Source organism: Engystomops pustulosus, chromosome 10 (genome assembly GCF_040894005.1).
Source record: "Engystomops pustulosus chromosome 10, aEngPut4.maternal, whole genome shotgun sequence".
NCBI classification, from domain to species: Eukaryota; Metazoa; Chordata; class Amphibia; order Anura; family Leptodactylidae; genus Engystomops; species Engystomops pustulosus.
The window spans coordinates 6927405-6953663 of NC_092420.1; the positions used below are offsets into that span (position 1 = coordinate 6927405).

At 44.5% G+C, this 26259-nt stretch overlaps 1 protein-coding gene and 1 long non-coding RNA gene across 11 annotated transcripts in view; one reads left to right on the forward strand and one right to left on the reverse strand.

Annotated features, from left to right (window-relative positions):
- LOC140103854 (uncharacterized) overlaps positions 1–5642 on the forward strand; it is a 9056-nt gene extending 3414 nt beyond the window's left edge. The window contains exons 2-3 of the long non-coding RNA XR_011850194.1: positions 4573–4613; positions 5552–5642. This is a non-coding gene — a long non-coding RNA (uncharacterized lncRNA). The remainder of the gene's footprint in view (positions 1–4572; positions 4614–5551) is intronic.
- The window catches only part of FGD5 (FYVE, RhoGEF and PH domain containing 5), an 81623-nt gene continuing 58636 nt past the window's right edge, over positions 3273–26259 (reverse strand). For 4 of the 10 annotated variants that reach the window (XM_072127124.1, XM_072127122.1, XM_072127120.1 and 1 more), the window contains exons 13-21: positions 23333–23416; positions 23097–23176; positions 19209–19305; positions 15270–15407; positions 14272–14374; positions 13854–13987; positions 10422–10550; positions 6093–6247; positions 4449–5200 (exon numbers count right to left, since the gene is read on the reverse strand). In XM_072127124.1, the coding sequence (XP_071983225.1) occupies positions 5086–5200; positions 6093–6247; positions 10422–10550; positions 13854–13987; positions 14272–14374; positions 15270–15407; positions 19209–19305; positions 23097–23176; positions 23333–23416 (1035 nt within the window). In that variant the 3' untranslated portion in view covers positions 4449–5085. Of the gene's footprint in view, positions 4428–4447; positions 5201–6092; positions 6248–10421; positions 10551–13853; positions 13988–14271; positions 14375–15269; positions 15408–19208; positions 19306–23096; positions 23177–23332; positions 23417–26259 lie in introns of those variants that run through there. The other 6 variants (XM_072127125.1, XM_072127123.1, XM_072127127.1 and 3 more) reach the window with 5 other exon arrangements.

The window sequence follows — 26259 nt, forward strand, 5'->3', positions numbered from 1 at the left end:
GTACATAGGGGGCAGTATTATAGTAGTTATATTCCTGTACATAGGGGGCAGTATTATAGTAGTTATATTCCTGTACATAGGGGGCAGTATTATAGTAGTTATATTCCTGTACATAGGGGGCAGTATTATAGTAGTTATATTCTTGTACATAGGGGGCAGTATTATAGTAGTTATATTCCTGTACATAGGGGGCAGTATTATAGTAGTTATATTCCTGTACATAGGGGGCAGTATAATAGTAGTTATATTCTTGTACATAGGGGGCAGTATTATAGTAGTTATATTCTTGTACATAGGGGGCAGTATTATAGTAGTTATATTCTTGTACATAGGGGGCAGTATTATAGTAGTTATATTCCTGTACATAGGGAGCAGTATTATAGTAGTTATATTCTTGTACATAGGGGGCAGTATTATAGTAGTTATATTCCTGTACATAGGGGGCAGTATTATAGTAGTTATATTCCTGTACATAGGGGGCAGTATTATAGTAGTTATATTCCTGTACATAGGGAGCAGTATTATAGTAGTTATATTCTTGTACATAGGGGGCAGTATTATAGTAGTTATATTCCTGTACATAGGAGGCAGTATTATAGTAGTTATATTCTTGTACATAGGGGGCAGTATTATAGTAGTTATATTCTTGTACATAGGGGCCAGTATTATAGTAGTTATATTCCTGTACATAGGGGGCAGTATTATAGTAGTTATATTCCTGTACATAGGGGGCAGTATTATAGTAGTTATATTCCTGTACATATGGGGCAGTATTATAGTAGTTATATTCTTGTACATAGGGGGCAGTATTATAGTAGTTATATTCCTGTACATAGGGGGCAGTATTATAGTAGTTATATTCCTGTACATAGGAGGCAGTATTATAGTAGTTACATTCCTGTACATAGGGGGCAGTATTATAGTAGTTATATTCCTGTACATAGGGGGCAGTATTATAGTAGTTATATTCCTGTACATAGGGGGCAGTATTATAGTAGTTATATTCCTGTACATAGGGGGCAGTATTATAGTAGTTATATTCTTGTATATAGGGACAGTATTATAGTAGTTATATTCTTGTACATAGGGAGCAGTATTATAGTAGTTATATTCCTGTACATAGGGGGCAGTATTATAGTAGTTATATTCCTGTACATAGGAGGCAGTATTATAGTAGTTACATTCCTGTACATAGGGGGCAGTATTATAGTAGTTATATTCCTGTACATAGGGGGCAGTATTATAGTAGTAATATTCTTGTACATAGGGGGCAGTATTATAGTAGTTATATTCTTGTACATAGGGGCAGTATTATAGTAGTTATATTCCTGTACATAGGGGGAAGTATTATAGTAGTTATATTCCTGTACATAGGGGGCAGTATTATAGTAGTTATATTCTTGTACATAGGAGGCAGTATTATAGTAGTTATACTCTTGTACATAGGGGCAGTATTATAGTAGTTATATTCCTGTACATAGGGGGCAGTATTATAGTAGTTATATTCCTGTACATAGGGGGCAGTATTATAGTAGTTATATTCCTGTACATAGGAGGCAGTATTATAGTAGTTACATTCCTGTACATAGGGGGCAGTATTATAGTAGTTATATTCCTGTACATAGGGGGCAGTATTATAGTAGTTATATTCCTGTACATAGGGGGCAGTATTATAGTAGTTATATTCCTGTACATAGGGGGCAGTATTATAGTAGTTATATTCTTGTATATAGGGACAGTATTATAGTAGTTATATTCTTGTACATAGGGAGCAGTATTATAGTAGTTATATTCCTGTACATAGGGGGCAGTATTATAGTAGTTATATTCCTGTACATAGGAGGCAGTATTATAGTAGTTACATTCCTGTACATAGGGGGCAGTATTATAGTAGTTATATTCCTGTACATAGGGGGCAGTATTATAGTAGTAATATTCTTGTACATAGGGGGCAGTATTATAGTAGTTATATTCTTGTACATAGGGGCAGTATTATAGTAGTTATATTCCTGTACATAGGGGGAAGTATTATAGTAGTTATATTCCTGTACATAGGGGGCAGTATTATAGTAGTTATATTCTTGTACATAGGAGGCAGTATTATAGTAGTTATACTCTTGTACATAGGGGCAGTATTATAGTAGTTATATTCCTGTACATAGGGGGCAGTATTATAGTAGTTATATTCTTGTACATAGGGGGCAGTATTATAGTAGTTATATTCCTGTACATAGGAGGCAGTATTATAGTAGTTATATTCTTGTACATAGGGGGCAGTATTATAGTAGTTATATTCTTGTACATAGGGGGCAGTATTATAGTAGTTATATTCCTGTACATAGGGGGCAGTATTATAGTAGTTATATTCTTGTACATAGGGGGCAGTATTATAGTAGTTATATTCTTGTACATAGGGGGCAGTATTATAGTAGTTATATTCTTGTACATAGGGGGCAGTATTATAGTATTATATTCTTGTACATAGGGGGCAGTATTATAGTATTATATTCCTGTACATAGGGGGCAGTATTATAGTAGTTATATCCTTGTACCCGGGGGGCGGTATTATAGTAGTAGTTATAGTAGTAGATACTACTTTGTCTGTCCTTTGATAAGGTGTTATGGCATTTAAATTGAACTCCAGGAAATCAGAAATCAAGTTGGATCTAGTCTTGCCTTTTGCGCTGCTGGCTGAGCTATATATATTCATGGGGTGGTGCATTTTCTCTGTGGGGCTTTTTATAAATGATTTTTACATCTTTTTAACACAATAGGAATAGTGTTTTCTGTTGATTTTATTGAACATAAATGTAGTCTTCATTAAAAAAAATACTTGGGTCTTATTCTTGTCCTTATTTTTATCTTTGTGTAACAGTCTCTGGGCTGTCACCTGCCAGGACTTCTCTCCCCAGTTACTATTATGATGCCTGATAATTCCTTCATTAGTACCCAGGACCCGGCACCCATTGGGAAGCTGAAAAGTAACCATAGGGATGATAGGGACTCGCTGGGATCCTCACACCTGGACTAGCAGGACCATAGGGATGATGGACTCGCACAGAAGACCAGACTTTAGCCTGTGGGCTTATACAGAGGTCATGCACCTCCTATATGGATCATATTCCACCTGAAGTATCGGCTCCATAGGGATCAGTAATTTTTCTGTTTCGGGTCAATAAAGGATTTGCTGCTGTAATACAGATACATTATGGCCATTGTTGTATGTGGATCTCTGAGCTCTTCCCTTCGTTCTTTAGTTTGCTGTGTCTATGTTGCAGTGTATATAAGGAAGTAAAGCTGCAGGGTAAAGCATGGAGGCCAGAACAGATCATATAGTAAGACAGACACATGGTATATAATGACAACACTGTTAAACATCTTTATTTGTACAGATACTTCTTACAGATCCTCACTGATTCTTATTTGGAGGTGATCCTGGCTTTGTGTTAGCTGTGAATCGGACGTCTTAAGGCTTCTGTATTGTAAAGAATAGCAAGTTCTCTGTAAACATCGGCATAGCACAACTCGCTTCTATCATGGAGACAACCCAGGGTGTCCGCAATGCACTTATCATAGGAATACAGGCAGGGGACTACTAGACCCAGCATGCCTTCACCAGCCTGTAGATTGTAGTAATGGATTCAGCAATGTTGTGTATCCTCCTACATGCACTGCTTTATATTCATCCTGAGCTTCCTGGTTCATGAGTCTGGATGCACTGGATCGGAGTTTTATGTTGATGTCAGTACATAGCAATGCAGATGTTTCTTACGTTCAGGCTTTGAGGAAAGCTGGGTGATGACCACAGGAATGAGGACTGTGCTATGTATTTCTGGGGTCGGATTCCAAGTCCAGTATAAAGTATAGGTCGGCTTCCCTGCTCCTCCATCATATGGGAGAGGTTTCATAGATTAGAGGTTTGTCAGGTTGCTTAAAGGGGAACTCCACCCTCGATGCCGTTCTGTCTATAGGCACGTGACAATGCATATAAAATAAGCCTGCAGGTCCTGGCGGAGGGTGGGTGTCTTCCATAATGATCATAGACGTGTGGCTGGCACCCGCCTCCATAGAGGTCGCTAAAAACCATATAAAATTACCTGCTAAATGCCATAAGGAAGGTGTAAACAGGGGCCAGGGGGGGGTATTGTCCTTTTTGGTAAAACCCAAAGTGACGAGGAGGTGAGGGAGACCCCTGCCAGCACCCATAATACATTCCACCCATAAGAGAGCTGAGGAGGATGAAGGTCCAGTCTGTGGCCAGCGGGGGGCGCCAGAGGATCCTCTTTCAAAAAAAAATGGTTCCCTTTTTCTTTTTTGTTTCTGAAATCATTGAATTTACATTCTGACAATAATGTTCATTGTTTTGAGCGGCGTCTGCGGGGAGCGGATGCTATAAGACCGACGCGGCTTTAATGGCCTCAACCCACCTGCAAGAGACGAGAAAAAGGAGGATTTATGGGGTGATTCTAATAACAAAGCGTCTGCAGTAAAGCGTAGCGCTGCTGTAAAGGGTTTTATGGCCTCGGAGGTTTGTCATTTAATTTTAATTTTTGTTTCTTTTTTAATTCTTAGAATATTGAGTTCATTAAAGTAAAGATGAAGGAAAGTCGCAGGTAAATAATTTGTATTGTCTTTGGGTGCAGATTGCATCCTCCTTTTTCACACTACATTCACACCTAAAGCTGCATTCAGTGTTTTGCTTAAAGGAAATCTCCAATCTGTGGTAATTCTCTTATATTTGTTATCCATGGCCTCTTTTTGTCTAAAATCAACTTTTAAAATTGGCTGATAAACCAGAAGTGATGTAGCTTCACAGGCTGTTACACTGCCTCTCCTGCTTCCTCAGCACTTCACCCTGTAATCTTTCACAGTGGGAGGGGGAAATGCTCTTGTACAGTGTAACAGCCTGTGAAGTTGCAGCATGGAAGAGCTCTGGTAACACCCTCCTTCCCCAGAACTTGTGAACACTGCTCGATTTTTTTCCATTTGCTCTTCCAGCAGGGGCGAAAAACTTTACACAATTTCAATTGCAGCTTTGGAGGTGACTGGAGTATGAAACCTTTCTAGATACTTGATGGGGGTCAGTTAGAGACCACATGAATCGGGGATGGCCTGCTCTTCAGAGAAGTGGCTCCCCAGCTGCTGTGAAACTATGACTCTTAGCATTGTGGAGCATGCTGGGAGTTGTAGTTTTGGCACCCTGTAGATTGAACGTGCAGTAGTTAGTCAAGTATTCAGTAATATTGTATAGAACATTCACATATCAGCCAGAAAAGGAAATGAGAGAAGATTTGAAAAATAAAAAAAGAGGAAGAACCAGGATGTTGGGCTGATCTGGGATATCTGATGGGAGTCCTAGTGCCAGGGACTGGTGGGATCGATCCCCTATGTGCCCCTATGTGCTCAGAGGCGGAGGGGCTCACATCCACTATAGACTATACTCAGACTTGCTGTTCTTGGATCACGTCCATTTATACAAATGTAGGGGTGTATTCTGGGTATTTTCTTGAAGGGGTTGTCTAGTCTTAAACAAGTTATCCCCTATACACAGGATCAGGAGAATGGGGCATCATTGTATCCCCAATGAATGAATGGATCAGCAGGCCGGACATTGCGCTGTTGCTCTTTCTGCTGCCCATTGTACTGATGGAGATAACCTAGCGCTGTACTATGCTATCTTCATCCGCACCATAGAGATGAATAGAGCAGCAGGTACATTCTGTTGATCTGGGGTACAGTACTATGTTGGTGGGGTAACCCCTTTAATGGATCCACATCCCTGCTGACCCAGACTTTCTCTGTCTCTTCAGCTAATACTGTATATAATCTGTTACCAGGTATAAGGCAAGATGAGCGCTAATGACTACAGGATCATGTTATAGGCCCCTAGGTCACAAAACTCTTAGAACCCATTTGCAGGATGTAAAGGCCTGGTCCTGCTGAACCCTCTATATTCTATAATGTGAAAGGTGGTGGGTCTTCATCCTATGCCTCTGTAGCAGTGTAGTAACTACAACTCCCAGCATGCCCCGTAGACACAAGGACAGACCAGATAGGAAGGCGGAGAGGCAGCAGCAGGCCGGAGATGGTACCTGATGGCGGCATTGGTGTCTGCTGCCTTGAAGCTATAGAACAGGTTCTGCTTGTGGTACAGCTGGAACACTGTGCCCAGTTTGGGGTTCTGGTCCCAGTTGTCAGGCACAATGTGGAAACCTAATAGGGGTAAACTTTCTGTGGCAATTTTGTCCTAGAAAAGGATGAAGGAAAACAAAAAGTGAATCATCTGGAGATGTGGGGGGGGGAGGGGGGGTCCTTGATGCATCAATCGGAGGAGGTGATCAGACCATCGGTAGCTGCTCAAATGTTTGTTTGTGCTGCTTTTTTTTTCCTTTGGAGATATTAACTAAATTGTAAAGGTCAGCCACCCCTCCCCCACCACACACACATTAACCGTGTTAAACGCTTGTGCAGCAAAAATTTTCATATGTGCCGCTATAGTTTTTAAGGTATGTTTAGTTTTTTACATAAGTTAAGGTGTTTGGGATGAACTGCTAAAAAAACAACACACAAACCTAGTGACACTTCTCTGGTTTGTTCACCAGGGGGAGCTAGCAAGCACATTTTACTTTAGAAGGAATGAACTCTGATGACCTCTGGAAAAAATGATCAATAAAATTTTTGCTGGACAAACGTTTGACACCACTTTTGTTTCAGTTAATGGGGGGGGGGGGGCTGTCTGACCTTCTGAATTTTAAAATTTAGTTTATATCTTCAAAACAAAGGCAGCACAAACCTAGCAGAATTTATTGGCTCCAGTTTTGTTTGGGGGGGCTGGTTGACCTCTGGAAGCTTATATTGATATCTTAACGATAGCGGCACAAATATTTGACATCAATTTTGTTAGATTTGAACAATGGGGGGGCAGCTTCACTCAGGCTCAGTGTTAATATACTACAAAGGATGGATACAATGTATATAGGGGAGCATAGGGGGTAAGTGTTACTATACAGCACAGGATGGATACAATGTATATAGGGGAGTATAGGGGGTCAGTGTTACTATACGGCACACAGGATGGATACAATGTATATACAGGAGGGTAAGTGTTACTATACGGCACAGGATGGATACAATGTATATACAGGAGGGTAAGTGTTACTATACGGCACACAGGATGGATACAATGTATATACAGGAGGGTAAGTGTTACTATACGGCACACAGGATGGATACAATGTATATACAGGAGGGTAAGTGTTACTATACGGCACACAGGATGGATACAATGTATATACAGGGGGGCAAGTGTTACTATACGGCACACAGGATGGATACAATGTATATACAGGGGGGTAAGTGTTACTATACGGCACACAGGATGGATACAATGTATATACAGGAGGGTAAGTGTTACTATACGGCACACAGGATGGATACAATGTATATACAGGGGGGTAAGTGTTACTATACGGCACACAGGATGGATACAATGTATATACAGGGGGGCAAGTGTTACTATACGGCACACAGGATGGATACAATGTATATACAGGGGGGCAAGTGTTACTATACGGCACACAGGATGGATACAATGTATATACAGGGGGGCAAGTGTTACTATACGGCACACAGGATGGATACAATGTATATACAGGGGGGCAAGTGTTACTATACGGCACACAGGATGGATACAATGTATATACAGGGGGGTAAGTGTTACTATACGGCACACAGGATGGATACAATGTATATACAGGGGGGTAAGTGTTACTATACGGCACACAGGATGGATACAATGTATATACAGGGGGGTAAGTGTTACTATACGGCACACAGGATGGATACAATGTATATACAGGGGGGTAAGTGTTACTATACGGCACACAGGATGGATACAATGTATATACAGGGGGGTAAGTGTTACTATACGGCACACAGGATGGATACAATGTATATACAGGAGGGTCAGTGTTACTATACAGCACACAGGATGGATACAATGTATATACAGGAGGGTAAGTGTTACTATACGGCACACAGGATGGATACAATGTATATACAGGGGGGTAAGTGTTACTATACGGCACACAGGATGGATACAATGTATATACAGGAGGGTAAGTGTTACTATACGGCACACAGGATGGATACAATGTATATACAGGAGGGTAAGTGTTACTATACGGCACACAGGATGGATACAATGTATATACAGGGGGGTAAGTGTTACTATACGGCACACAGGATGGATACAATGTATATAGGGGAGTATAGGGGGTCAGTGTTACTATACAGCACAGGATGGATACAATGTATATAGGGGAGTATAGGTGGTCAGTGTAACTATACAGCAATGTATATACAGGGAGTATAGGCAGGACAATCACTTGGATCAGCATTACCATACATTAAACACAGGATGGATGCAATGTATATACAGGAGGTCCGTATTTACTACAAAGGGTGGATATAATGTATATACAGGAGGTCTGTATTATTTACTACAAAGGGTGGATATAATGTATATAACAGAATTGATGCACTGTATATACAGGGGGGTATAGGCATGACAGTTACAGCCTAGGATCAGTGTTATCACACTACAAAGGATGGATACAATGTATATACAGGAGGTCTGTATTATTTACTACAAAGGGTGGATATAATGTATATAACAGGATTGATGCACTGTATATACAGGGGGGTATAGACATGACAGTTACATCCTAGGATCAGTGTTATCACACTACAAAGGATGGATACAATGTATATACAGGAGGTCTGTATTATTTACTACAAAGGGTGGATATAATGTATATAACAGGATTGATGCACTGTATATACAGGGGGGTATAGGCATGACAGTTACAGCCTAGGATCAGTGTTATCACACTACAAAGGATGGATACAATGTATATACAGGAGGTCTGTATTATTTACTACAAAGGGTGGATATAATGTATATAACAGGATTGATGCACTGTATATACAGGGGGGTATAGACATGACAGTTACATCCTAGGATCAGTGTTATCACACTACAAAGGATGGATACAATGTATATACAGGGGTGAATGGGGGGGGGCAGTGTAGCTATACAGCAATGTATATACAGGGATTATAGGCAGGACAATCACTTAGATCAGCATTACTATACGCTACACAGGATGGATACAATGTATATACAGGATGTCAGTTATATACTACAAAGGACTGATATATTGTATATACAGGGGGGGGGGGAAGTGTTACACTACAAAGGATGGATACAATGTATATACAGGAGGGAATGGGGGGGGGGGGTCAGTGTTACTGTACAGCAATGTATAGGCAGGACAATCACTTACTGGGATAATTATTACTATACACTACACAGGATGGATTCAATGTATATACAGGATGTCAGAGTTATTATATACTACACAGGATGGATATATTGTATATACAGGAGGGTAGTGGGGCAGTGTTACACTACAAAGGATGGATACTAGGTATATAGGAGAGGGTATGGGGGGCAGTGTTACTATGCAGCATACAGGATGGATACAATGTATATACAAGGGGGTATAGGAGGTCAGTGATGTAATACACCACACAGGATATATATGGGGATACCAATGTTACCTCACAAATTAAAGGGATCTTTTAATAATGTACTTTTTTTTGTTTTAGGATCTCTGCTTGCAGTCAGTAAATGGGATCTAATACTTCTCACGGCTTTTATCTGCACTGACACATTGTAACGTAATATCAGGTCAGGGGAGAGAGTAGCACAAAGTATTGTCTTCACAAAGGATTTTCTAGACTGGATACAGTTGTAGCAAACCCTCAGCTGTTAGGATTACAACTTAGTCTTTGGGGTTATGCAGTACTGGAACATTTGCAGACAGCAAGCGGAGATCTTTAGAGTTCTGTGAGAGTGAAACAAAGTCCATTAGAAAATTACAGAACTTTCTTTGTGTGATCTCTATTAATGTTGTTGTCCTCACACTGCTGTGCTCTGTGTAGTCTACATTAGGCCTATCCAATACCCCTCTAAGGAAAGGATTACGCTTTGGGAAACTACAACAGTTGCTGAAAGGGGGTGACTGTATGCAGAGAAATAAGAGTACAGCAGTGTGAGGATAACCTCCTATTGGAGAAGCTATAATCCAGGGATATGAATCCATAGTTCTGCTGCTACTAACATACAGAAAGGTCTGATTAAACAACTCCAGGGACAATACCGAACACTAGCTACAGAGAGCACAGCAGTGTGAGGACCACGCTCCCTGGAGAAAATGACAATATAAATCCATATATTTTACAGTCCTGCTACACAAAGGTCTGATTCCACATCTTTCCAGGGACCATAGCTAACCCTGGCTGTGTTCTGTATGGTGACAATAAGCTATAAATGTACAGTTTGAGCGCCCCCTCACCTCGCAGGCCGTGTACGTGTACAGCACTTTGCCTTTAATAACAAACCAGCGTTTCTTCCAGTATTTTTTGCCCTTCTTGCACCGGTGTAAATAGCCGCTAATGGAAGAACTTTCCCCGGAAGCTGCGGCCTGTGGAGGGACAGAGATCACATGACGTCACATACACACACAGTAGATTGTCAGCTCCTGCACCAGTCATCACTGAGCACCTCTGCCCCTGAAGGAGGAGGTAACACAGAGCAGGATGGTTTCACTTCACTTATAACACCATATCTGCATCTCCTACAGCGCAGCTGTTCCTGCACAATGGCGCAATGTGTGCGCTACTAATACCCGCCATGAGACGCGTCGTATGTTACACTTGAAGACACAGAGGCGAGTAATTACATGTTTCCCTGGGGTACAATGGCAAATATTCATGCAGTATGCTCTTATGAATATGCAGCAAGTGCTTCACATGTGTAATCACAGACAGAGAGGGGATCAGATACTACCCCTGCTGGCCTGATGTGACTGCTCCAGCAGCAGAATAGTGAGTGCAGCTCTGGAGTATAATACAGGATGTAACTCAGGATCAGTACAGGATAAGTAATGTCATGTATGTACACAGTGACTGCACCAGCAGCAGAATAGTGAGTGCAGCTCTGGAGTATAATACAGGATGTAACTCAGGATCAGTACAGGATAAGTAATTTCATGTATGTACAGTGACTGCACCAGCAGCAGAATAGTGAGTGCGGCTCTGGGGTATAATACAGGATGTAACTCAGGATCAGTACAGGATAAGTAATGTCATGTATGTACAGTGACTGCACCAGCAGCAGAATAGTGAGTGCAGCTCTGGGGTATAATACAGGATGTAACTCAGGATCAGTACAGGATAAGTAATGTCATGTATGTACACAGTGACTGCACCAGCAGCAGAATAGTGAGTGCAGCTCTGGGGTATAATACAGGATGTAACTCAGGATCAGTACAGGATAAGTAATGTCATGTATGTACACAGTGACTGCACCAGCAGCAGAATAGTGAGTGCAGCTCTGGGGTATAATACAGGATGTAACTCAGGATCAGTACAGGATAAGTAATGTCATGTATGTACACAGTGACTGCACCAGCAGCAGAGTAGTGAGTGCAGCTCTGGAGTATAATACAGGATGTAACTCAGGATCAGTACAGGATAAGTAATGTCATGTATGTACACAGTGACTGCACCAGCAGCAGAATAGTGAGTGCAGCGCTGGGGTATAATACAGGATGTAACTCAGGATCAGTACAGGATAAGTAATGTCATGTATGTACACAGTGACTGCACCAGCAGCAGAATAGTGAGTGCAGCTCTGGAGTATAATACAGGATGTAACTCAGGATCAGTACAGGATAAGTAATGTCATGTATGTACACAGTGACTGCACCAGCAGCAGAATAGTGAGTGCAGCTCTGGAGTATAATACAGGATGTAACTCAGGATCAGTACAGGATAAGTAATGTCATGTATGTACAGTGACTGCACCAGCAGCAGAATAGTGAGTGCGGCTCTGGGGTATAATACAGGATGTAACTCAGGATCAGTACAGGATAAGTAATGTCATGTATGTACAGTGACTGCACCAGCAGCAGAATAGTGAGTGCAGCTCTGGAGTATAATACAGGATGTAACTCAGGATCAGTACAGGATAAGTAATGTCATGTATGTACACAGTGACTGCACCAGCAGCAGAATAGTTAGTCCAGCTCTGGAGTATAATACAGGATGTAACTCAGGATCAGTACAGGATAAGTAATGTCATGTATGTACACAGTGACTGCACCAGCAGCAGAATAGTGAGTGCAGCTCTGGAGTATAATACAGGATGTAACTCAGGATCAGTACAGGATAAGTAATGTCATGTATGTACACAGTGACTGCACCAGCAGCAGAGTAGTGAGTGCAGCTCTGGAGTATAATACAGGATGTAACTCAGGATCAGTACAGGATAAGTAATGTCATGTATGTACACAGTGACTGCACCAGCAGCAGAATAGTGAGTGCAGCGCTGGGGTATAATACAGGATGTAACTCAGGATCAGTACAGGATAAGTAATGTCATGTATGTACACAGTGACTGCACCAGCAGCAGAATAGTGAGTGCAGCTCTGGAGTATAATACAGGATGTAACTCAGGATCAGTACAGGATAAGTAATGTCATGTATGTACACAGTGACTGCACCAGCAGCAGAATAGTGAGTGCAGCGCTGGGGTATAATACAGGATGTAACTCAGGATCAGTACAGGATAAGTAATGTCATGTATGTACACAGTGACTGCACCAGCAGCAGAATAGTGAGTGCAGCTCTGGAGTATAATACAGGATGTAACTCAGGATCAGTACAGGATAAGTAATCCCATGTATGTACACAGTGACTGCTCCAGCAGCAGAATAGTGAGTGCAGCTCTGGAGTATAATACGGGATGTAACTCAGGATCAGTACAGGATAAGTAATGTCATGTATGTACACAGTGACTGCACCAGCAGCAGAATAGTGAGTGCAGCTCTGGAGTATAATACAGGATGTAACTCAGGATCAGTACAGGATAAGTAATGTCATGTATGTACACAGTGACTGCACCAGCAGCAGAATAGTGAGTGCAGCTCTGGGGTATAATACAGGATGTAACTCAGGATCAGTACAGGATAAGTAATGTCATGTATGTACACAGTGACTGCACCAGCAGCAGAATAGTGAGTGCAGCTCTGGGGTATAATACAGGATGTAAAGCAGGATCAGTACAGGATAAGTAATGTCATGTATGTACACAGTGACTGCACCAGCAGCAGAATAGTGAGTGCAGCTCTGGAGTATAATACAGGATGTAACTCAGGATCAGTACAGGATAAGTAATGTCATGTATGTACACAGTGACTGCACCAGCAGCAGAATAGTGAGTGCAGCTCTGGAGTATAATACAGGATGTAACTCGGGATCCGTTCAGGATAAGTAATGAATTTTTATTAACTTGATTTTAACAGGTCACACAGCTTTGCGGTTGTTTTTATACTGTTCTGCATCAGTGAAGGAATAAGAGCTCTGAGCAGCGCAGAGTATTTCAGGAGAGGACTGCGCCGATCTTGTTTGAGGCTGCTCCAGTGATTTATTAGTAAGGAGGGGACAGTGTTGTGTGAGAAGAGAAATGGAGACCATGGAGGTCACATATATTATCATGGTGTAAGGAGCAGGGTCCAGCAGCACAGAGTATTTGAGGAAAGGAGTGCGCTGCACTGGTGAGAGGCTCTAAATGACATAGTGGAAGACATGGGGTCCCTAGCAGCACAGAGTATTTCAGGAGAGATATTTGCTGACTGTTTGGGCACACAGTGAGTTACATAGTGGAAGGAGCGGGGGCCCCGCAGCACAGAGTATTTCAGGAGAGGGTGGGGCTATTGTCTTACCTCCATCAGAGCGGAGGGCACTTTCTTGTGTCTCTTGAAGGCAGACGGGTGAAAGCTGTGGAGCATGGAGGTGAAGGCGCTGCCGGCCGACCTTGGCATCTGCGGGGACGTGTTGGCATTGGCTGACGCCAGCTCTGTTACAGTAAATGGAGCAGAGATGGCATAAAATATCACATAAATCACCCAGAATTGTCTACAAGCAGCAGCGCGTCTACTGAGCCCACCCCAGGACTATGGAGAGGGTGTGCGCCCTCGCTCCGCGCCTGCATGTCTAATATCCCATATTTATATCCTGCTCAGCGCTGCAGAACATGGAGAAGACACATTAATAGGGAGCAGTCCATAAAACACGCGGCGCCCGTAGTTATCACCGCGTGCCACTAGGTGGGGCTGTGGTGCAGGCATTCGCAGGACCTACCTCTTCTGCACAGCTCGGCGTAGCAGCCATTGCAGACCTTAGAGGGACGATCCTTCAGATATTTCAGCGGATATTTGTTTCTCGAGCAACTGCGGCAAACAATCTGCCAAAAAACAGGAGGAGAGTCTGAGGCTTTCACCTAATAATCTCAGGAGGGGGAGGGAGGTGCGATGTGCTGCAGACAGGGCCAGCACTGGGCAGGTGTCAGGGCCCAGTGCTGCTAGGGGGGGCCACATGGGGTTAAGGGGGCTGTGTGTAATGAATCCATAGATTGAGGGGGGCCTATATAACATAACCATTAGGGGGCTGTATGATAAACTAGGGAAGATTTTAACTGTTTAGTTTCAGAATATTTGATGCTGCTTCTTGAGTTTACTTCAAAGGGGCCCACTGAGGCTGTGTCGCCCAGGGGCTTATTGAAACCTGGAGTGGACCCTGACCAGGAGGGACACATCATGGGACATATCATGGGACGTCTGGGCGCAGATCTTACATATATCTATCTAGAGATTGAAGGAGCGGGTGACTTGGGTGCTGGGTGTTAGAGGGAAGCACCCGGATCTGCCTTTCTATCCCCTATGTATCTATCTCATATGTATCTATCAGTTCCATATCATATCTATCATTCTTATCTTAGTAAGTTCCTGCTCTCTTCTGCATTATCTTTTGTATTACTGTTCCTCTGTAATTATTCCTGGAAATATGTGAATATATTGGCATCTGGGTGTTACCAGCTGAGGGCATATCCCCGCCTACTCTCACACTGTCCAATCAGTGCTGACAATCTCAGACCATGTTAGCAGGGCCACGCCTCTATGACACTTCCAGGAGTTATAATGGAGGGACGGGTGATGCCTCCTCTTCATGGTGTTGTATTTCCTGACTGTTCTTGTGTCTTTGCTCTTTTCATCTATTAGCAGCCCCCCCTCCCCTAAATCCAGGGGGTCTTCTCCTTGACTCGTCTTTGAGAGATAATTGTTATTGATCCGGGCTCTCACCTTGCCGCAGGCGTGACAGTGGTGGCGTCGCAGGGTTAGGGTGAAGTCGCTGCCGCAGTTCATGCACATCATGACGTGAGACATGTGGGCGATGCTGGGGGGGCGCTCACCCAGGAACATCCCCAATCGCTCCCTCATCTGCAGGGAAAGAGAACAAGATCCATGATCCAGGCGCTCCCACAAATATCCCCCCCCACTAGCGAGATGGAGACTGTGTAATGGAGCGTTCTGGGGCTATAATCTCTGCTTGCTGTCAGTGAATGGGAACTGGTACTGTGTGGACTCATTAGGGATTGGATGTCATCATGGTTTATTATCCTGGCAGATGACATGTTTAGTAAGTCGTCCTGCAGATTTTTGTGATGTAATTCCTCACTTCAGACACTAGGTGGTGATGTTACACAGGGAGAGCTAAGCTCCTGGTATCCAGCATCAGGGCAGGTACATCGGGGTCTACAGCGTCACCCAACATTGTAAATATAACATGTGCAAGACCACCTGACGCCCACCAGCAGGTGTGACCATACAGACTGCAGCCAGTGCTATGTATTGTCCCTGGAGAGATGTTGTTAGTAGCAGCAGGACTGTGATATGTGGATTTATATTCCAGGAATGCACAGGGGGGATGTCCTCACACTGCTGTGCTCTGTGCTCCCACATTGAACTACTCCACAGCCTCTTCCCTCTATTGTAAGTGATTATAGTAGTGTTCAGTTAAATGCCTACTGCTGAATTTAGTCAAAACGGAGGAGAAATGATGTGGAGCAGTTTAATATGCACAAAGCTATAAGCCTTGAATATGCATCTATGCATCACAGTCCTGCTGCTACTAACAACAGACACAAAGGTCTGATACACATCTCCCCAGGGACAATACATAACACTGACTACACAGAGCACAGCAGTGTGTGGACAGACCCCAGTGCACTTGAATAAGCTAAATTCCTGGAATATACTGTACATCCATGTATCACAGTCCTGCTGCTACTAACAACATACACAAAGGTCTGATTACACATCTCCCCAGGGACAATACATAACACTGACTACACAGAGCACAGTGCACTTGAATAAGCTAAATTCTTGGAATATAAATCTATACATCACAGTCCTGCTGCTACTAACAACATACACAAAGGTCTGATTACACATCTCTCCAGGGACAGTACATAACACTGGCTGCAGAGAGCACAGAGCACAGCAGCGTGAGGTCTGATTACACATCTATCCAGGGACAATACATAACACTGGCTGCAGAGAGCACAGAGCACAGCAGTGTGAGGTCTGATTACACATCTCTCCAGGGACAATACATAACACTGGCTGCAGAGAGCACAGAGCACAGCAGTGTGAGGTCTGATTACACATCTCTCCAGGGACAATACATAACACTGGCTGCAGAGAGCACAGAGCACAGCAGTGTGAGGACTGATTACACATCTCTCCAGGGACAATACATAACACTGGCTGCAGAGAGCACAGAGCACAGCAGTGTGAGGTCTGATTACACATCTCTCCAGGGACAATACATAACACTGGCTGCAGAGAGCACAGAGCACAGCAGTGTGAGGTCTGATTACACATCTCTCCAGGGACAGTACATAACACTGGCTGCAGAGAGCACAGAGCACAGCAGTGTGAGGTGTGATTACACATCTCTCCAGGGACAATACATAACACTGGCTGCAGGGAGCACAGAGCACAGCAGTGTGAGGTCTGATTACACATCTCTCCAGGGACAATACATAACACTGGCTGCAGGGAGCACAGAGCACAGCAGTGTGAGGTATGATCACACATCTCCAGGGACAATACATAACACTGGCTGCAGAGAGCAGAGCAGTGTGAGAACAGGCCCCAGTGCACTTGAATAAGCTAAATTCCTGGAATATACTGTACATCCATGTATCACAGTCCTGCTGCTACTAACAACATACACAAAGGTCTGATTACACATCTCTCCAGGGACAATACATAACACTGGCTGCAGAGAGCACAGAGCACAACAGTGTGAGGTCTGATTACACATCTCTCCAGGCACAATACATAACACTGGCTACAGAGAGCACAGAGCACAGCAGTGTGAGGTCTGATTACACATCTCTCCAGGGACAATACATAACACTGTCTGCAGAGAGCACAGAGCACAGCAGTGTGAGGTCTGATTACACATCTCTCCAGGGACAGTACATAACACTGGCTGCAGAGAGCACAGAGCACAGCAGTGTGAGGTCTGATTACACATCTCTTCAGGACAATACATAACACTGGCTGCAGAGGGCACAGAGCACAGCAGTGTGAGGTCTGATTACACATCTCTCCAGGGACAATACATAACACTGGCTGCAGAGAGCACAGAGCACAGCAGTGTGAGGTCTGATTACACATCTCTCCAGGGACAATACATAACACTGGCTGCAGAGAGCACAGAGCACAGCAGTGAGAGGTCTGATTACACATCTCTCCAGGGACAATACATAACACTGGCTGCAGAGAGCACAGAGCACAGCTGTGTGAGGTCTGATTACACATCTCTCCAGGGACAATACATAACACTGGCTGCAGAGAGCACAGAGCACAGCAGTGTGAGGTCTGATTACACATCTCTCCAGGGACAATACATAACACTGGCTGCAGAGAGCACAGAGCACAGCAGTGTGAGGTCTGATTACACATCTCTCCAGGGACAATACATAACACTGGCTGCAGAGAGCACAGAGCACAGCAGTGTGAGGTCTGATTACACATCTCTCCAGGGACAATACATAACACTGGCTGCAGAGAGCACAGAGCACAGCAGTGTGAGGTCTGATTACACATCTCTCCAGGGGCAATACATAACACTGGCTACAGAGAGCACAGAGCACAGCAGTGTGAGGTCTGATTACACATCTCTCCAGGGACAATACATAACACTGGCTGCAGGGAGCACAGAGCACAGCAGTGTGAGGTCTGATTACACATCTCTCCAGGGACAATGCATAACACTGGCTGCAGAGAGCACAGAGCACAGCAGTGTGAGGTCTGATTACACATCTCTCCAGGGACAATACATAACACTGGCTGCAGAGAGCACAGAGCACAGCAGTGTGAGGTCTGATTACACATCTCTCCAGGGACAATACATAGCACTGGCTGAAGTCTGTATGGTCACACCTGCTGACAGGTTCCTTTAGGTTCATCCTGTATTTTTGACTCCCCGGTTCTGTCCATGTTTTGGAGGATCTCCCCCTCCCGGCCTGTGTACGGCTGACACTACATCCTCGCTCTTTGTTTCCAGTAATGATGAGACACGTGGAATGTTCCGGCTCGGAGCAGTATAATACGTAGCAGCGTGTTACCAGTAAGGTGCCCGCAGAGAGCGCCTGCTCGCTAATCTTAGTAACATAATGAGTCCTGATCACGGGAAGATGCGGAGGATTGTATTATGTATCACTACAAATATAACTCTCAGCGTCCGGCCGCGGCTCCCAGCGCCACATTACATCCGCTAATTGCCAAATTTCTCATCGGTGGAGAAAGGTGAATGGCGGAAGGCGCGTCTCCTGACCGCTCGTTAAGCCGCGTGAGTCTGCAGGAGAGGGAGGGGGCGCGGAGGCTGTAATGAGGGAGAGTCATTAACCTCACTATTAAAGATGGCTGCTGAGATTGGCGCAATAAAGGTCTGCGTGGTTCCCAATCATCCAGGGCAAGTATTGCAGCCATTATTCTACCGCCCTGCGTGATGACATCATTGCGTCACCAGGACAAGGGGGGGTACCTCAAAACAACGGGCGCGCTTATTCTCCACCGTGCTTTACACTGCAGCTCTGCTCACTCCTGGTGGCTGCTGTGTATACACACGGGAAGGAGTAGGAGACCAGCTCAAGGTTATGTAGTAGTCCTGGCCACCGCTGGGGATACACATGTCCCCGTCACGTGCTCCGATCTGTCACTTACCTCCACGTTGCTGTAGATGGAGACAGTCGGCGCCTTGTAATATTCCTGGACAGTTCTGCCGATGCAACTGAACCAGTCATCCCTCTCCGAGCAGGAGCTGCCGGGGCAAGAAGGTACAGACGTGAGACAGACGGAGAGAGCTCCATCATCAGGAGATGCACTCTATCTCATATATATATATATCCATCTCCTATGTATCTATCTCCTATGTATCTATCTCTCTCTCCTCATATACTATGTATCTATCTCCCTCCATCTCCTATGTATCCATCTCCTATCTCTCTCTCTCTCTCTCTCTCTCTCTACATCTCCTGTATATCTAGCACCATCCTCTATGTATCTTTCCATCTCCTATGTATGTCATATAGTGGCCAGACTACTGGTACTATACAACAAAAAGAGGGGCGGAACTCCAAAATTTAGTAAAAACAAAAAAGATACTTTATTTTCCCAAGAAGGATGCTGGGCAGGATCTGAGACGTAACACTAGTGCCCCCTCTTATCATCTATCAGTCTCCTACAATAACCTGACCCCATGCTGTGCCGTGTTCCTGATCGGATACCTGTGTGCGGCATATGGTGCCGTATAACAATCAGAGACTTTGTATAAATGTCATTAGCAGGTGGACGCGTTATACGTGATGTGCGTCCCAGCCCCGGGGGGGGTAATCACATCATAAGCCGCCAACACGAGCAGCAAACACGTGTCCCCGGCCCCCGGGAGGAGAGAGACCTGCAAATTGCTTCCACCTTTTATGGTGTAACGGGAATATGTGCGAGCGGGTCACACGCCAAAGGTCCAGAGCGCTGCAGCTTAATGAGGGGCGAGCAGAACCAATGGCCTCATTATGGGGGACGTCTTCATACATTACAGGCAAAGACCCCCCCGAAGTGTCACCAGTATACACATCACTGATAATACATGTAGGGGGGTCCCTATAGTCAGACCCCCAGCTATCAGGAGAATACAGGACCTCCAGTCCCCCTGACCCCTCACTGTATATGACTAGTCCCTTCTACAGGAATCCATAGATGGACTATCCGTCCTGGTTCTGATTCCTGGTGGTCCCAGCCGTAAGACCCCCAGCATTCTGACTCTCCACAAATAGGGGTCTTTTATGTCACATCCCCTTTAATAGGCACAACAGATCTGCACAGACCTGCTATCTTTCCTGTTGTGATAGTTTGTTACAATGTATCAGTGCAGGTAAGATGTAGACCTGCCGTCTTTCCTGCTGTGATAGTTTGTTACAATGTATCAGTGCAGCTAAGATGTAGACCTGCTGTCTTTCCTGTTGTGATAGTTTGTTACAATGTATCAGTGCAGCTAAGATGTAGACCTGCTGTCTTTCCTGCTGTGATAGTTTGTTACAATGTATCAGTGCAGGTAAGATGTAGACCTGCCGTCTTTCCTGCTGTGATAGTTTGTTACAATGTATCAGTGCAGCTAAGATGTAGACCTGCTGTCTTTCCTGTTGTGATAGTTTGTTACAATGTATCAGTGCAGCTAAGATGTAGACCTGCTGTCTTTCCTGCTGTGATAGTTTGTTACAATGTATCAGTGCAGGTAAGATGTAGACCTGCCGTCTTTCCTGCTGTGATAGTTTGTGACAATGTATCAGTGCAGGTAAGATGTAGACCTGCTGTCTTTCCTGTTGTGATAGTTTGTTACAATGTATCAGTGCAGCTAAGATGTAGACCTGCCGTCTTTCCTGCTGTGATAGTTTGTGACAATGTATCAGTGCAGGTAAGATGTAGACCTGCTGTCTTTCCTGTTGTGATAGTTTGTTACAATGTATCAGTGCAGCTAAGATGTAGACCTGCTGTCTTTCCTGTTGTGATAGTTTGTGACAATGTATCAGTGCAGGTAAGATGTAGACCTGCTATCTTTCCTGCAGTGATAGTTTGTGACAATGTATCAGTGCAGCTAAGATGTAGACCTGCTGTCTTTCCTGTTGTGATAGTTTGTTACAATGTATCAGTGCAGGTAAGATGTAGACCTGCTATTTTTCCTGTTGTGATAGCTTGTTACAATGTATCAGTGCAGGTAAGATGTAGACCTATGATCTTTCCTGCTGGGATAGTTTGTTACAATGTATCAGTGCAGGTAAGATGTAGACCTGCTATTTTTCCTGTTGTGATAGCTTGTTACAATGTATCAGTGCAGGTAAGATGTAGACCTGCTGTCTTTCCTGCTGTGATAGTTTGTGACAATGTATCAGTGCAGGTAAGATGTAGACCTGCTATCTTTCCTGCAGTGATAGTTTGTGACAATGTATCAGTGCAGCTAAGATGTAGACCTGCTGTCTTTCCTGTTGTGATAGTTTGTTACAATGTATCAGTGCAGCTAAGATGTAGACCTGCTGTCTTTCCTGTTGTGATAGTTTGTGACAATGTATCAGTGCAGGTAAGATGTAGACCTGCTATCTTTCCTGCAGTGATAGTTTGTGACAATGTATCAGTGCAGCTAAGATGTAGACCTGCTGTCTTTCCTGTTGTGATAGTTTGTTACAATGTATCAGTGCAGGTAAGATGTAGACCTGCTATTTTTCCTGTTGTGATAGCTTGTTACAATGTATCAGTGCAGGTAAGATGTAGACCTATGATCTTTCCTGCTGGGATAGTTTGTTACAATGTATCAGTGCAGGTAAGATGTAGACCTGCTATTTTTCCTGTTGTGATAGCTTGTTACAATGTATCAGTGCAGGTAAGATGTAGACCTGCTGTCTTTCCTGCTGTGATAGTTTGTGACAATGTATCAGTGCAGGTAAGATGTAGACCTGCTATCTTTCCTGCAGTGATAGTTTGTGACAATGTATCAGTGCAGCTAAGATGTAGACCTGCTGTCTTTCCTGTTGTGATAGTTTGTTACAATGTATCAGTGCAGCTAAGATGTAGACCTGCTGTCTTTCCTGTTGTGATAGTTTGTGACAATGTATCAGTGCAGGTAAGATGTAGACCTGCTATCTTTCCTGCAGTGATAGTTTGTGACAATGTATCAGTGCAGCTAAGATGTAGACCTGCTGTCTTTCCTGTTGTGATAGTTTGTTACAATGTATCAGTGCAGGTAAGATGTAGACCTGCTATTTTTCCTGTTGTGATAGCTTGTTACAATGTATCAGTGCAGGTAAGATGTAGACCTATGATCTTTCCTGCTGGGATAGTTTGTTACAATGTATCAGTGCAGGTAAGATGTAGACCTGCTATTTTTCCTGTTGTGATAGCTTGTTACAATGTATCAGTGCAGGTAAGATGTAGACCTGCTGTCTTTCCTGCTGTGATAGTTTGTGACAATGTATCAGTGCAGGTAAGATGTAGACCTGCTATCTTTCCTGCAGTGATAGTTTGTGACAATGTATCAGTGCAGCTAAGATGTAGACCTGCTGTCTTTCCTGTTGTGATAGTTTGTTACAATGTATCAGTGCAGGTAAGATGTAGACCTGCTATTTTTCCTGTTGTGATAGCTTGTTACAATGTATCAGTGCAGGCAAGATGTAGACCTGCTGTCTTTCCTGCTGTGATAGTTTGTTACAATGTATCAGTGCAGGTAAGATGTATCTGCCTGTTTCTGGGATCTCTACACTGAGGCAGTGAAGCTTCTTATAATCCTTTATGTGTCAGTTCATAGCGATTGATATATTACAGATTTTGTATATACTCCAGTTACATTCAAAGCTGCATACAATTGCCAGAGAGCAGTGCATTGTGGGTCTTGGGTGTTCATATAACGATTAGCCCTCAGCTCTTAGGTCACATCACTGATAACAGTGGATACAAGTCTGGTTCCCCGGGTGTCCAGGTGAATTTGAACTGCAGCTTTGGATGTGACTGGAGTATAAACCTTATAGAAAGTTTTTGAGTGTCATCCTGTCTGCGGTGCTGTGTTACCTGGCTGACAGCATGAGGCAGCACTCCATGCATTCAATCTTGAGGACATGCTGGGCGTTCTCCACGATCGGCCGACTCACCTACAGGGGGTGATAAGTACGACATTTAGGGTGATGCCACACTTTGTGTTTTTAGAATTGTATTGGTCCTGGGTACATTGTGCACCAGGTCATCACTACAGTGCTAGGAACCTGGATCATGGGGATAGACAGGAGCACAGGTAAGTGGCTACCTACCCGCATGCCAGGGATGGACAGGGTGTTCTTCAGTCTGTATTTCCCATCCTTCTGGGCGTAGGTGTAGAGCAGGACGTCGTTCATCTACAGAGGGAAGACACGTTACAGGCATCATGTATAGGGGCAGACGCATGTAGCGCACATGTATCTAAGCCTTTACTGTGACGCTGCCCGGGGTTATCTAAGTCTATCATGTATGAAGAGGTCTGCGGCCTGTTACTGTGTGTGATACGGCCAGCTGAGCTGCTGTATCTAATCCTGCTATGGCTGATACAGTATACTGAGGTGATGTATCTAAGTTTTAATGTCAACTGAGCTGTGTATCTAATCCTATGGCGTGTGATACTGTCAACTGAGCTGTGTATCTAATCCCATCATGTGTGATACTGACTGCTGAGCTGTGTATCTAATCCTATCCTGTGTGATACTGTCTGCTGAGCTGTGTATCTAATCCTATCCTGTGTGATACTGTCTGCTGAGCTGTGGATCTAATCTTATCCTGTGTGATACTGTCTGCTCACTTCCTGTATCTAATCCTATCCTGTGTGATACTGTCTGAGCTGTGTATCTAACCCTATCCTATTTGATATGGTCTGCTGAGCTGTGTATCTAATCCTATCCTGTGTGATACAGTCTGCTGAGCTGTGTATCTAATCCCATCCTGTGTGATACTGTCTGCTGAGCTGTGTATCTAATCCTATCCTGTGTGATACTGTCTGCTGACTTCCTGTATCTAATCCTCTCTTGTGATGCTTTTTGCATCACTGTGTATCTGATCCCATGAAATGGAATATAACCTTAGAGAACCACAACCCCCATCATGCGATGCTCCAGTATCTCACTATAATACCATGTCTATGCCGTATCTAAGCTGCGAGCATCCGTCACTCTCGCTGCTGTGATTTATTGTCATTTTTCACCTCCTAAAATCCGTCTCTTCATAAATAAACCTCTTCCCCCCTCCTCCGATAACTCCCCGCCTCCGCAGCGGTCGCCTCCCGACTCCCCTGATCCGATGTGTCATGAAGAGCGAGCGATGATGGACGGCGTCATGGAAATTCTGGTTATTATGGAAGTCGCTGGTGAATGTTGATGTGTGTGGCTCCGCCCCCTGCAGCGGCGCCATCCGTGACCTTGGTGGCGTTTCGCCAGTCATTATCCGCACATACAGCCTATAAATAATGGATGCTCCTCATATGTATTTAATAAGAAGATACAAATGGCGCTGCCCCGGCTGTGTCAATCATGGCGGGACGGTCGCTGTCACACCTAGTAGCCATCCGCAGGGATTTCCGTGCCGGCGAGTGACAGATGACGGGTCGGCGGGGGGCTTATTCACTTTACTTATTGCTTCGTGAATTACATTCTTTGCTGACATTCATCTGATCAGTGACATGGCGCCCGGCGGATCACATGACCCTCCCTGGCTGGAGCGCGGCGATCCATCACGACGCAGACACCTAACGATCCGAGCCGCGCATAAATTGTCGCCATTTGATGCTTTACAAACGTTGATGTAAATAACGGAGATCCGTTGGGCAAAGTCTTCGATACAGATAAATCTAAATTATTTTGGAAGGTGTTTAAAGCGTCCATGATACCCGTGCTTTACATAATACTCTAGGACTTGGCCCATGGAGGACACCGTCCATCATTAATTACAGGGGGTACGGAAAGTATTCACACCCCTTTACAATTTTTCACTCCTTGTTACATTGCAGCCAATTGTTAAGATCAAAAAAGGTTGTTTTTGCTCATTAATGTGCCCTCTGCCCCTCAGTAAGATGACCTCTGCCCCCCCCCAGTAATGTGCCCTCTGCACCCCCCCCCCAGTAATGTGCCCTCTGCACCACCCCCCCAGTAATGTGCCCTCTGCACCCCCCCCCCAGTAATGTGCCCTCTGCACCACCCCCCCAGTAATGTGCCCTCTGCCCCCCCCAGTAATGTAGACTCTGCTTCCCCAGTAACAAGAAAAACTGAATTATCAGTCATAATTATTTGGACCCTTTGCTGTGATGCTTAAATGTAACATGCTGTCCATTTCCTTCTGATCCTGCCTGAGATTGTTCTACTCCTTCATTGGATTCCAGCTGTGTTTAATTAAACTGATTGGACTTGATTAGGAAAGGCAAACATCAGTCTGTATAAGACTGCTCACAGTCAAAGCACATGAGAATCATGAGGTCTAAGGAACTGCCCAAGGAGCCCAGAGACAGAATTGTAGTAAGGCACAGATCTGGCCAAGGTTACAAAATAATTTCTGCAGCACTCAAGGTTCCTAAGAGCACAGTGGCCTCCATAATCCTTACATGGAAGAAGTTTTGGACGACCTCAACTCTTCCTCAACCTGGTCCTGCAGCCAAACTAAGCGATCGCACACCACAAAAAGTCACAAAAGTAGGCAACTCATCAAAAAACTTAAGATACATTGCAATGATTAAGTAGGCCAACTTCAGGAAACTTGAAAAAGTATATGTGCCCCAAAGTCTGAACAAACACATGGAGGACCTGGACTATGAGGGATAAGATTCTCTGCTCTGATGAGATGAAGATTGGACTTTTTGGTGATAATTCTAAGCGGTGGAGAAAACCCGGCGCCGCTCATCACCTGCCAAATCCAATCCCAGCAGTGACACATGGGGGGCAGCATCAGGATATGGGGGGGCAGCATCAGTCTATGGGGGGGCAGCATCAGGATATGGGGGGGCAGCATCAGGCTATGGGGGGGGCAGCATCAGGCTACGGGGGGGGGCGGCATCAGGATATGGGGGGGCAGCATCAGGATATGGGGGGGCAGCATCAGGCTATGGGGGGGGCATCAGGATATGGGGGGGCAGCATCAGGCTATGGGGGGGGCAGCATCAGGATATGGGGGGAGGGCAGCATCAGGATATGGGGGGAGGGCAGCATCAGGATATGGGGGGAGG